Source organism: Paramormyrops kingsleyae, chromosome 1, assembly GCF_048594095.1.
Source record: "Paramormyrops kingsleyae isolate MSU_618 chromosome 1, PKINGS_0.4, whole genome shotgun sequence".
Lineage (NCBI taxonomy): Eukaryota > Metazoa > Chordata > Actinopteri > Osteoglossiformes > Mormyridae > Paramormyrops > Paramormyrops kingsleyae.
This window is the reverse complement of record NC_132797.1, coordinates 21,026,128-21,040,357: the sequence shown is the minus strand read 5'-3', so window position 1 is coordinate 21,040,357 and position 14,230 is coordinate 21,026,128. Positions and strand designations below refer to the sequence as shown.

The following is a 14,230-nucleotide window of genomic DNA, read 5'->3' as shown; positions in this document are numbered from 1 at the left end:
CTGATTAACAAAGACTAGGGAAACAGGACACAGGTGAAACCAATTAACTCAAAGACACTGAAAACAGGGGAACTAAAGAACTAACCAAGGAAACAAACTAACACTGGGGAATTACAGAACAGGTAAAGACACAAGCAAGGGCACCAGGAACAAAACCAATAACCAAATACAAAATCAGACACAAGAAACTCAAATGAAACACTAGGGAGCAAAATACAAAAACAGGAGGTGGGATTCAAACATAGGACAGAAGGGTACTCAGGACAGAAGGGTACACAGACAACCACATGCTCAACACATAGAGCCACAAGACCAGACAGGCAACAAGGGAGAACAAAGACTAACATGAGAACGGGATGACCAGCAACACCTGCTGGTCAAACGGGGAAGGGACACGGAAGGACCACAGCAGGGGCTGACCCTGACAATGTGCATTATTACTGTATATATAATCATTTAAAATTCATACTGTCAAAATACATAAACTACCTTATATAGAAAAATCTCACTAGATAAATGCACAACACATACATAAATAGCATTCCTTTGCCAATCTTCTAAACTGAAATGGATGAATTGAAAATGGTAAAATATGGACACGGAAAAAAAAATCACAGTAGAATAGAGTCTCCTGTTCAAATACACCTATGCTCCACATACGAAGAATGGGTCAGTCTTCACTAAGCAAATTGGTGAAGAATGGGTCAGTCTTCACTAAGCAGTTTGGTGAAGGATGGGTCAGTCTTCAGTAAGCAGTTGGGTGAAAGATGGGTCAGTCTTCACTAAGCAAATTGGTTAAGGATGGATCAGTCTTCACTAAGCAGTTTGGTGAAAGATGGGTCAGTCTTCACTAAGCAAATTGGTGAAGGATGGGTCAGTCTTCACTAAGCAGTTTGGTGAAAGATGGGTCAGTCTTCACTAAGCAAATTGGTTAAGGATGGGTCAGTCTTCAGTAAGCAGTTTGGTGAAAGATGGATCAGTCTTCAGTAAGCAGTTTGGTGAAGGATGGATCAGTCTTCAGTAAGCAGTTTGGTGAAAGATGGGTCAGTCTTCAATAAGCAGTTTGGTGAAAGATGGGTCAGTCTTCACTAAGCAGTTTGGTGAAGGAAAGGGGTGAGAATTCATATCCTGATCCTTTGTAGAATTTGTTCTGAAACTCAACCCTGGTAAAACAAAGAGGAAAAAGGTGGGAAAACATCAGATGGAACTGCATGTACCCTCTATGTGTAAGAAACATTTATTTAAGAAGATCAGGCTATTTTACAGGAAAGGGTGCTGTTTTTCATTCAATAGCTACTAAAGGAGCATATTAAAGGCATGTTTACATTTATCATCTTTTTAACTTTTCCATGACACTTATGTTTCAAAAACAAAATCTGAATATACTGATGGATAAGATAATTTCAAATAGCCAAAATCCTCCTAATGACAAGATAGTATTTTTCCATAGTCAGTACATCTGTTGGTCTATTGTTCAGTTTTAATATGGCTATATCTGTCTGTGACGTTCTAGAGCCTGCTCCTTTAGGCACTGCTCTACAAAAAAATCAATTTCAGGCAAATTTCCAAAGGGCAATCTGCAGTCACCCATTCACTTGATCTGCATGTAGCAGGAAATTGGAGTACAACATGAGCAGAACAAGCAAAGTGGCCTCAGTGAGCTCAGCCCAGATTCAGAGGGGCCGCCCCGGAGGCGTGAGGTGACCGTGCTGACCCACCAAGCCACCAAGCTGGAATCACAGCACATTACAGCGTGGAGCTTAACGGCAAGCGACTGCAAACCCAAAATGAACTTCCGACTACCCAGTGTAATACAAAATGATCAATTTATTCATTAAAAGAAAGGGATATTAGGAATGCCATTCACCGGAATTCTGCATAAACAATATCAAGGGCAAGACTATTCAACTCTAAATAAATAAATTAAATTAAATTAAATGTATTAAATGTAGCTTTTCGGGGTCCATTTACATCACCAGAACTTCAGTAAGTAAGCTATTTAAGTTCATTGCAAATAATGTAAAAAATTATTAATATTATTCACGTAAATAATAGGCCTAATTAAATGCTACTGAGAATTAGGCTGAATCACTGTCTAGGACTGTAGGAGCATTTAATGTCTGTATACTTATTCAGACTTTTTCCTGCTAGCTAAATGCTATTTTCGTAACCTCCAGAGCATTAGCTATACTCAGCAATCTTGGTAGCTATTTATCACAGTGCTTTGCATTGCACTGACCTCATTTGAACCAGAAAAAATTAATCTATTAACGACCAAAAGTACACAGTATACTCCACAGAAAGCATGCATTATTTTTTCAAAATGGATCATATTTTATATGTTTAAATAATTCCCTGTTTCCACATTTGTGATTGCGTATGCCACACCCCCCCCCCCCCCCCTGCATTGGATGGATCCAGGTGCATACCAGTGCAAGCGAAGGGCATGGAGGAAAGCTGAGAGACCTTCCATGATCAGTAAGATGGCGACAGTGAGGATGGCGAACCCAGCAAAGAGGACTACCACCAAGACTGACCCTAGTTCAGAGGTGATGGTTAAAGCCGAACGTAGAACCATCTTCCACAGCACTTCCGAGAGCTCTGTGTGTAGAACCATGCGATAACATTGAAATTACATGTACATGTATGGGTTTAAATTTATTAACAAAGGCTTCGTAATCTTACTTATAGTACACAACAACTATAGTATTCCAATATGGAGGGCTAAGAGTGCCAAAATTAAATAAATAAATACACCAATAATTAATTAATTAAATGTGCCATGAATTGTTTAAAATGGGAAATGTAAAGATAAATTATTACTTAAATGTGTCATGAATTATTTAAAATGGGAAATAAAAATATCGTTAATTAAATGTGCCATGAATTATATCTACCATTAGAAATAAAATCATTATTAATTAATTACATGTGTCATTTATAATTATTTCACTATTTATTTAATTTTGGCACTTTCAGCACATCATGAATTAATTTTATCTGTCAGTGTGACCCATCAAAGTCAGTAGGCGGGACAAACAATGATCTATCTGGATCTTGTGCAGCCGATTGTTTTGGTCTGAAGCTGTGTCATTTCCAACATGGCGCTACCAATCATGGACCAGGCCCAATACTGCGCATGTATTCACATTTTGCGGCAGACTGTGATTCAGGGCATGGATGTCGTGTATCATCATTCATTGGTCACGTATTGTGAGATGGGTCATTGATGTTTATATTTATAGTTCAGCCGTCACTTTATTGTGGTATTTAAACCATATTGCTTTGCAGATTGTAATATTTGCATCTGTGTGCGCGTTGCTTTTAGTGCCGGTGTTCTGACAAAACATCCTACCTATCGAGACGTGCTATCGAGCCTTTCTGCGCATGTGCAGTTCCACCGTTTTGGGATTAGGGTTAGGTTGTAGGGGTTAGGGTTAGGGTAAGAGTTTTAGGGGGTTTTGGGGGGTTATGGTTAGGGTAAGAGTTAGGGTTAGGGCTATCGATTAGCACTACGGTAGGATGTTTTGATAAAGTAGGACGTTTTGTCAGAACACCGGACAGTAATCTTACACTTTCCCAATTGATATTGCTGAACAGATGCCTTTTCTTTAGAAATCGTAATAAAATTGGGGTGTATATCAATCTTGTGTACCCATATTGTTTATCAAGGGGCTGTGATATATGTACAGCATTTTCTAAAAAAAAAAAAGTCACTCCAAAATAATAGTTAAGAACTTTTATTTGCACAACATAAACAATGTTTATGTTGTGCGGTTTGGCCCAAGATAAAACAATCGGTCGTCTGTCAGAAACAAATATAATTTGCTTCATTTAGCACCACAAAACACAGCTGCCATAACTGACAGGAGTGTGTGGTAATTACACTGATACAATTAAGAAAAGAAATGACTAAGGAGAAAAAAGCAGGCTTAGTTTAAGTAACTTCACAGCACATCGAACTGGGAGTAGTACATAATGGTAACATTAAAGTAATGTCACCTTTGACTAAAATTGATGGCCATACCCTGTATTTTACGTCGCTCCTTCTGAAGCACATTAGGCATTAAAGGCCTATGCGAAATAAAATCTTTTAAAGTCGAAGGACTCGATCATTATCCGGTTAATTCTCTTTCCTCTCGCTGTCGACATTATCATAAAAAATCAACAGACGATGAAATGTGACGCGATGCCATAAAAATAGCACGCCTTCTTCCAGAAGTCGCAAGCGTGCGCATGCGTAGTAGCGGAAGTTACATTTTCGGTAGTGACAGACACCCCTACCTATATATCGCTCAATTAAGGCCGTTGCGAAATTCTTCTTCTTCTTGATTATTATAGGTAGCAATGTAAAAACAAATACTGCCATCTATTGTCTCGGAGTATGTTGACGGGTCCCGTACCGATCCATTATCTGGGATCTATTTGTTTTGACTTGCTGTACAGGGTAACCAATCAGATGTTACTCTCGGTTGACGACCCGCAGTGACCCGCCTACTGACTTTGATGGGTCACACTGACAGATAAAATTAATTCATGATGTGGTGAAAGTGCCAAAATTAAATAAATAGTGAAATAATTATAAATGACACATGTAATTAATTAATAATGATTTTATTTCTAATGGTAGATATAATTCATGGCACATTTAATTAACGATATTTTTATTTCCCATTTTAAATAATTCATGACACATTTAAGTAATAATTTATCTTTATATTTCCCATTTTAAACAATTCATGACACATTTAATTAATTAATTATTGGTGTATTTATTTATTTAATTTTGGCACTCTTAGCCCTCCATATTCCAAAAGATGACCATGAATTAATTAAAAAGCCCTTTAGGTTAAATATGGGCCTAAGTACAAATAAGGGTCTTGGTGGAAATTGCAAGACCTTATTATACAGTTAACATATGATATGTATCCAGAGCAGCAGTATGGAAGCCCTGTGACTGCAAGGAAGTTCTGTCAAAGCGCTAAGACTCTAACTAGCAGAAATCCATCAGGTGCTCCAGACGAGAACCCGTTCCACGTATTGAGGTCATTCCTTTGTTCTCATTTGGCCGTATCATTTGGTGGTATCTTCAGCTGATAGCTATCCTCTATCTTCTTTGTTTGGTCATTTTTCTGAAGGACAGGTGGGTCATTACAGTGTCCTTATTTGTCGAAGATACTTTTAGGGACCATTTAGAGCTACCCACTACTGCAGAACTTCATTGTATTTTTTTTTTATATAGCTGGAGAGGTTACAGGAATAATAAAACAAGGAACTAGTATATGAACTATGACTCAGTCAGAAATGTTAATACTGCGTTTATTAAAAGCCCTCCTGGGGGAGGAGGCGGCTGGCAGCGGAGGCAGGGTGCTAATTCTGAGTCAGTGCCTCGATGGAGTCCACGATAATCACTCGCTATCTCCAAGGTCAGGATGACATTGACAGCTCGGACGAATGTGCCTCATGCTTCTTCTTATTAGAGACCAAATTAAACCAAAAGTTAATTGTAAGTTAAATTTAAACTCTTGATTAATGATCAAATTATCTTTTTACATGTTTTTTTGAATAATGCGACTACTAATTTGCAATTTAAAAAGGTATATAAAGAGTGAATTTCCTAAACTTCTTTAAATGGGCTGTTAGGAGCTACACGGTAGAGTTAGACTTACCAGCATGGGCCAGACTGAGAGCCCACAGACGCAAGTAGGACGCAGTGTTGGAGATACAGCCCAGGCAGAACTCAATGGTGTGGATGGCCTGGTACACAAGGACGTCTCCCATGCTGACCTGCAAAACCACACTGCTCAGGCTTCTGCAGCCATGCCTTCACCGCACAGAACAACATTCTTAAGGGTCTATATTATATGCATTAACACCATCCCTATTCATATTTACATAATCCAAGGACGTTTCTGCTTCCAGCCGCTCCACTTTGTGTCAATTTTAATAGATATCCTCACCCACAGGAGTCAAAGGATAAACATTTTCTGAAGTCATCAAGGCTGTAACCTTATCACACCTATTCATAACTGCGCATAATGTTCATGTTTTAGCTAAAAGTTAATATTAATGTTTACAGTTAAGGTTTGTTTTAATTGTAATAGTCTCACATGAGGGTGTGACATTAGGTTATTGTGTTGGTGTGACATTAAAAAATATTTTTAAGCATCTCATTGTCATGACCTGCTCGTCCGATCCTCCTGTGTGCCACGCCCCCCACGTTACCTCGTGTTAATTCCCGATTGTAGTCACCTGTTGCCTGTTATTCTCTGCTTGTCTTGTGTATATTAGTCCGCGTTCAAGTCTGTTTCCCTAGGTCTGTCATTAACGTGGTTTTGGTGTCTGCTGTCTGCCTTGATTAAACCCCGTTTTCGTCCTATTCACGGCTCTCTCGCCTGCTTGTTCACCTGTCGACACCCGGACATCACACTCATATGGATGGAATATAGACTCACTGCTTCTTTCATTGTAAGAGAAATTATGGAAGCATTTACCTTTTTCCTACCAAATTTCTTTACAATTTGTAGGCAGAAATATTTTACTTTTATAGGTACTAACAACGAAAACTCATAGCTGTCATTCTACACTCCGTGTCACGAAACTTACAAGTTAAATTTGTGTTTAAGACAAATCCAGAATTTAAAGAGCATTTCAATAGTCAGCTGATGCCCCTGAGGGAATGTCTCAACAGTAGTTGACATAAAATCCAGGTGTAAAATATGAATAGGACAGTTTTAGTTTTCAGGTGATGACAGGTAGACCATTCAGAACTGAAAATCACATCAATGACGTGTGGCTCAGTGCAGTTACTAAATATTCCACAGCATTTGTTAAAAGAGCAGGGGGACAAAGTCCTTTCCAGGAAACCATGGCTAATTAAACACTCTATTACACTGGCATGTACTGTAGCTGCCCTTCTATTTTCCAACCACTTACACAGCTCTGGGCCACTGGGGCGTTGGGGGGGTTTGGGGTCATTGTTTTGAATAAGTATGTGTCTATTGTGCACTACTATCAGCTACACTTTTTAAGTCCAAGAAATATGCACACATGAATCTTTTTGGTATTGTTAATAAGACTATATACTATGCACAATACATATAATACATATAATGATATGTTTCCTACCTGGGGTATTAAATGGCATATTCCGGACCAAAACACAATGCAATCCAGACCTCACTATCACCCTGTCTCGCACCCCAGGTCAGCAAAATACAGCAAGGGGAACCCCCTATGGTCAAACAAATTGACCCCCCAACAAAATAAATAAATAAATAAATAGAAGTAAACTGAGTACCCCTATTTATAGTATATACTATACATATGTACTATATTATTGTATCATCCCATAAAAAAAATGTCTTGTCATTATTAGCCAATTTTATCATTTTTATTTATATTATTTTTAAAAGGCATAACGCTAAAAACTTAATGTAGTAGAAAGGGATGAAAAGGGGAGAGAACACTGATTGATCCACAGGACTTGTAACGGGAATGACTCACAGGAGTACATACAAGAAAGGAAGAGTTTTAATGTCTCCGAACCTATAAAGCTAATGGACAAGTTTATTCTGTACAATGACTAGGAATGGATATAACAAGCTAGTGTGATCATTTAAAGCAAAAATTTGGACTGGAGAAAATATCCTACCTTCTCCAGGTGGTTATTATTGGATGTGCAGACATTAGCTTCAGCAGCACACTGGTCATTCCGGGAATCGGAATATCCAGAATTCCGGAATACCTCCAGAGGGACCTTGTTTGTTAAAACCTTTAGCTGAAAATCAAAACTAGTAGCATTAACATTTAGAATACAGAGGAGGTGCAAGACTTGCCTAATCAAGGAATAATTTACAAATATAAAGTATCTTGTAACATATCTGCATGATGTTACTCAATAAACCATAAATGTTTATTTTTGTTTTGTCTACAATTGAACCAACTAGCCAGGTAGACAAGTCTATAAACATTCAGGTGCATTTTTGATTTGTTTAATATATTTGTCGCATGACTATTTCACTGATTAGTTGATTGATGCTTCTGTCGCAACACTGGACTAGAGGCAATATTGACCTGTTGTTTTGCAGTCTTGTGCTCTCTGTAGATGACGAGGGGCTTGACCAGGAGCAGCCAGGGCACCATGAGAAAAGCCAAGACCACCAGAAAGATCTGAACAGCTTTCTGTAGGATAAAAGTCTTAAAGTGAAGGATCAGGGAGCAACTTCCAGTATAGGACTTCAATCTGAACAATATACTTACTGCCCCCAAGGATCAGCTGCCCATGCGCTGACATAATGATATTCACATAGCCCACTAAAAACTACTGGTGTTTTAATGTAGAGAATCTAAATGTGCATTATATAATTAAGGATTGATATAACTGGTACCAAAGTACACATTTGTCATACAAAGCGACACGTGGCAATGTGCTTAAATACATATTTGAGTTGGTACAAGAAACTGCACACGTATCACTTTATACGGTGAATGCATAATACGTCAATCCCTGAGATCTGAATGCAAAATATACAATCTCTCAGATTTAAATGAATAAAATAATTCAAAGTAATTTGTCAACTTATTCCTGAAAATATCTTCCCAGCCATTAGGTCAGTACTATAATATTCTGGTATCACTACCCTGGTGAGGTAATGTAGGATAACATACACAATAATAAATTAAATAATACAAGTAAGTAGTTTTATTTGCCTGAACTTGTTCCCATAAATATAATCACTGCCATTAGGTCAGTATATCACCTGCACAAGACAGAGGGCAGATGACGAAGACTGATTGTTCTGCTTATGCTGGGATAAAGTATTAAGCAGAAACAAACACGTTCTCATGCACAACGTGCCTGGCCATGGAAAAGCATGGAGTCGCCTGGCCCGTCATAGGCAAAGAGCATCATGTTGATGAAGAGGATCAGGATGCTGGGCGCCGTGTCTGGTTGGAGCTCCACACACCACTTAAAGAAGATGAGGACCACCAGATAGCCAAAGAGAGAGAGCATGAAGACCAGCTCGGGAATGAACTGCAGGAGGATTCCCTTTGCATTCTTGAAATATCTGCAATTAAGAACCTTCATATCAAATATTGAATGGTTAAACGAGAAATAATACTATTTCAATATACAAATATATACAAATATAAATAAATAAATAATATATTTATATATATATATATATATATATATAAAGAATAAAATATGTCAGAGTTCATCATACAATGATTATGAATATGCTTTTATGTTCAAATAGCATGGGACGAAACAACAAAGACTGTCAGGCATAAATGCAGGACAGGGAGGAGGAAGATATGCCAAAATGAATATTTAAAAGGGCATAGCTTGAGTTGATTGCTCTCAAATGACAGCATTACCGACATACGGTATCCATTCAGAAACAGGACATGGGACACATAAAACTTACCTGCCAGTGTGAAAAACAAACAGGGAAAATACCCCGAGCTAAATGCCAAGGCCACTGGGGTGGCAAGTTATTTGGATTTATTGAAGACCATTAAAGTTAATGGTCAATCATTTGTAAATTTTAAATGGCACAGGTGTCAGCTACTGTGTTACTAATACAATTAATATAATCACCTCAATGTTTGCAATTTTAGGTATTAGAACTACCTACCAATATAATGTGTCTCTCACTGAAAAAACCCTTCATTAACCCTTCTTTGGGATTAGGGATTCTCACCCTATAGACTATAGGTCTATAGACTGTAGTTTGCATACTAGCCCATCCCACGACACAGAATCGCACTCCATGGAAAATTTAGAGTGACCAATCCTTCAAAACTGCACATCTATGGTTTGTGAGAGGAAATCTGAGAACATATCAGGACACGGGGTTATGAAAGATAAACACACGTCAACCCCGTAGTGTGAGTCAATAATATAGCGTGTCATTTACTGCTTTAGCCTACAACAGCACACCACATTGACACACTCCTCCACCCTCTCCCTATCTCCTCCTCTCCTCCTCCACTTCCCCCTTTCCCACTTCACTCCTCAACAGCACAGCCAGTGCTTATGAGCAAACAGTGTACAGTGTACAGTGTGCACACAGTGCAATGGACATCAGACAACATTTCACAAGGATCGCTAACTATCCTAAAGAAACCACAGATAGAGACTGAAAATAGTAAACAGACTGAGTGGTCCTTCATTTTTCAGTTAATAAGCTAGATTGATGCTGTTTGAAATAAAGTTAGCTGTATAATACAACATTAAACAGGCCAGCTATCTGCATCAGTGCAAATACACCTCCATGTGTGCTAGCTGGAGATAAACTTATCCATTTCCACACTGATGATAAGGATGATTTGGTTTCAGTGGCAGTGCAGGGTGGATGTTTGGTACTTTATCTACCTGTTTTCAGTGGCGCATAAAGGTGTGTCCATGAACATATATACCCACCTTTTTTTAACACTATGCAGGACACAGGAAATCAGGCAAACACAATAAAGAACCATAGGAGAGCATGACCACAATCCTACCCCCACCATATACACTATACTGTACGTGCATTTTTCATGAGCATCTGTCCAGTAGAGGGTCATTGTGAAGCTGAATCGTAACCCAAGAAGCATAAGGTATGAGGCAGCCATGTCTGATCACTCCACAAGTCATTATCAAGCCCTTTACTTACTTATTCATGAACTCAGTTAAAAATGTCTATATATTTGATAATACAGCATCAAAATAAATGCTATAATATCATTAAATAATAATTATTTATAAGATAAAACAAACAACAAATATAATGTACAGGGACTTATTGATCCCTGTGGGGAAATTGTCTTTATGCCTCCTTCAACTTGCTCTTTGTAGAGTAAGCTGGGGGGGGGGGGCTATTTATGATGATATTGAACATTAAATTGTTACCAAATTTTATCAAAGTTGCCAGGAGTTTTTTTTTCCTATTAATATTATTCCATCCATCCATCCATCATCCATCCATCTACTCACCATTTCATTGGGAGTCTGGAGCCTATCCTAGTTCACCCAGGGCTGGGGTACACTCTGCATACAGACACATCCTCCCACACTACAGAAAATGTACTGATGCCAACTAGCCTAAATGCTTATCATTGTTCAACTGGAGGAAACTCCACACACAAAGAGGGATGTAATGATTTGATCCTCTACATTCATAAAGTGTGGCAACAACATTCTGCTCTGTAACCAGTATACTTACATGTAATTCAGAAGACTGAGTGTGACCCCAAAGAGCATATGAACCACACCTAGTATGACTGACATCTTCATCTTGTATGAATTCAGAAATGATAGCTTGTTTGTTGCTATGCTCCAAATCTGGAACAACATTAATTCATGTCAAAGACAAAAAATATATACTTTGTCATAAAAACTAAGAGTGTTAGGGTTAGGGTTAGGGTTAGGGTTAGGGACAAACATGAACAAACCTGAACTTGAAGCTGAGTGCAAGGCTACTGTTGATTCTACCACTAAACTTATGTAAGGATAATAAACTTAGATCTCAATAGAAGACAACACAGAAACAACATGCAGATCTACAGCTATCCTTTAAATTAGGTCCACTTTATCATTCACTGGAATTCTATTTCACAGACCACAAAACTGAAAAGACAGAGAACATTAATAGCTGCAGGCTGCACTCTCAAATGGAGTTTCATTCCAGTTTATCTCACTAGACAAATCTTTGCTTGTGTACTTAAGATTATCATTTAATTTATACAGAATTTATGCATAACTGCAGTTGTGAAGAGCATAATGAAAAACATGCTTCTCTAAGGGTCCAGAACCAGTAACAACACAGCTGTAGAAAGGCCTGTAATGGCACTGTGCTTAATACATGTAGTCTTACTAAAAAATAATTGGCCAGACCAACTGAAATTGTTCTGCGAGCAGTTCTCATCACAGTTAGAATTGCAGAAATCTAATTAGCATCTGTAGACTGTGAAGTCAATGTGTTACCTACAGTTCAAATGAATCAAACCATTTCTTAGAATGCCTGCCTGCAAGAGAACACTCTCTTCTAACCAACCTTTTCAATTCAATTTATTTTTTGATTGCATTCCTTCTCAGCATAGTTGCCTCAGACTACTAATCTCTCCGCTGTCTTGGGACTAAGGCAATGCCTCTATATTCGTGTTTATTAATAGGCAATTGACTCATAGCTAGTGTAACACAGCAGGGAACATCTGACAGATTTGGTTATGGAGGGCAGCCTAGGGTAATCAAATGATGGAAAAACTCAATTCTGGGTCAATTTGATAAAAAAAAAAATAATATGGTGCACTTTCTATTTATTTATTTACTTATTTGCCATTTAGCTCACAAATAGCCAGTTACATACATATATACATACACACATAAACAGAGCCCTGGAAAAAATTTAGAGGCCACGGCAAAATATTTGGTTTCACTCATTTCTCAATTTATGGGTGTGTGTCTGTGAATAACATATATATATTGTGAATAACATATATATATATTTCCTTTGCAAACTGCGGCCTGGTTCTTCCCTGTTTCTCATTAATGAAGGACTTATTCCTTGCTTTATGGGTCCAGCTTCTAGGAAGTTGATATGAACTGTCCTAGCAGTGCACTTCACAGACTTAATGCTTCCCATTCCTTTTGAAGGTCACTTAATGTCATCCTACGATTCATGAGAAGCTGTCGGATAAGTTGACGGTCATCTCTGACATTAGAAAGTCGCTTCTGCCCTTTACCTGGCTGGTTTCTTGTCGTTCCCAGTGTCTCCTCCTTCACCTGTGTCTTGTGTACTGCTGTCCTAGAAATTGCTTTTTATTTCTGTACTTGGAAGCGTAGCCTTATGCCAGCAAAACCACAATTAAACCAGGATTTAAAAATGGAGATTTGTTTAAAAATGGTGGTCTCTTAATTTATTCCACAGCTCTGTGTGTGTGAATACACACACACGCACAGAAACGTACATATGTATGTGTATTTATATACACACATACATGCATATATACTTTAGTCTCTCTCTGCTTTCATACTATTGCAATTGCTGCTATATAATTATCATTATATATTGCTGTAATGTTTGGGCAAAACAGCCTTGTATCTTTGACATTACAATAAATGTGTTTTTCCAGTCCTGGCTAAAAATGCAAGCAAATTAAATTATTTGTGGTGTGAAGACCCATCTTCCAGGTAAAACCAAAGCAATGACAACTCAGAAAAGGAAACAGAAACCCTTATTTTTCATATCCAAGGAAGAAGGAGGGGTAAGGAAAATGAGACTCCTCCCACAGACCGGGTCTATGCCGAAGGGATAGGGCGTCCCAGAGTAAACCCCAGGGACCAGGGGGTCCAGCTGGAGATCTTCACAATGAAGCAGCGTCTTGTTCCTGAGTGAGCAATGACAAAAAACAAAATGCAAGTGTGTGTTTCTGCAGTTTAATGAATGACATGACATCCCAATTTATTCATCATTATTTGCAAGGCTAAAATTTCATTAGGGCAGCCTACAGAAGCAAGTTTCTCTAAATTTAAATAATTGGCTAAACAAATTTAGTCTCTAGATACTTTCCTAATGCGTACTTTTCCCCAAGTATAAAACTTATGTTTAAATTATTTATTAGCTTATTTAAATAGCTCTTTATGTAATCCATACTAGGTCAAGATAATATTACGGTTCAATATTCAGTTAATTAACAAAACTAAAAGTTCCACGGCACTGTGTTTTTGGATATACACTATGTGGCCAAAAGATTGTATCCACCCAAATTAATACAAAATAATTGCAGAATTAAGCCACACCCATTGCTAACACAAATGTGCACACAGTATCACATTCTCCCGCAACAAAGGTTAGCAGCAGAATGGCTGGTTGTACAAAAGAGGTCAGTGACTTCCCACTTGGCACCATCATAGGTCACCATCTTTCCAACAAGTAGGTTTGAGAACTGACTGTGAATGTAAAAATGTATGGGAGCGAGTTCAGTTACAACGCGGTCAGCCACAAGCTCACAGGCAGGGACCTGATAAGTCAGTATCAACAGCCAACCTGAATGGCTGAAATCACACCAGCGACGGTCCAGCATCTAATGGAAAGTCTTCTCAGAAGAGTAATGGCTATGATAGCAACAAAGGGCTGACCAACTTCAAACTAATACCCTTGGATTCAGAAGGAGGTGCTAGATAAGCTGGTGTCCATATACTTTTGGCCATATAGTGTACATACACAGGCCAAGTTACTCC

At 38.3% G+C, this 14,230-nt stretch overlaps 1 protein-coding gene across 1 annotated transcript in view; it reads right to left on the bottom strand.

The window, feature by feature from the left end:
* Nucleotides 1-518: 518 nt before the first annotated feature.
* The window catches only part of LOC111841593 (V-type proton ATPase 116 kDa subunit a 1), a 55,188-nt gene continuing 41,476 nt past the window's right edge, over nt 519-14,230 (bottom strand). The window contains exons 15-21 of the mRNA XM_072711721.1: nt 13,284-13,377; nt 11,214-11,332; nt 8,861-9,071; nt 8,077-8,184; nt 5,670-5,787; nt 2,430-2,601; nt 519-1,163 (exon numbers count right to left, since the gene is read on the bottom strand). Of these exons, the coding sequence (XP_072567822.1) occupies nt 1,079-1,163; nt 2,430-2,601; nt 5,670-5,787; nt 8,077-8,184; nt 8,861-9,071; nt 11,214-11,332; nt 13,284-13,377 (907 nt within the window). The 3' untranslated portion in view covers nt 519-1,078. The remainder of the gene's footprint in view (nt 1,164-2,429; nt 2,602-5,669; nt 5,788-8,076; nt 8,185-8,860; nt 9,072-11,213; nt 11,333-13,283; nt 13,378-14,230) is intronic.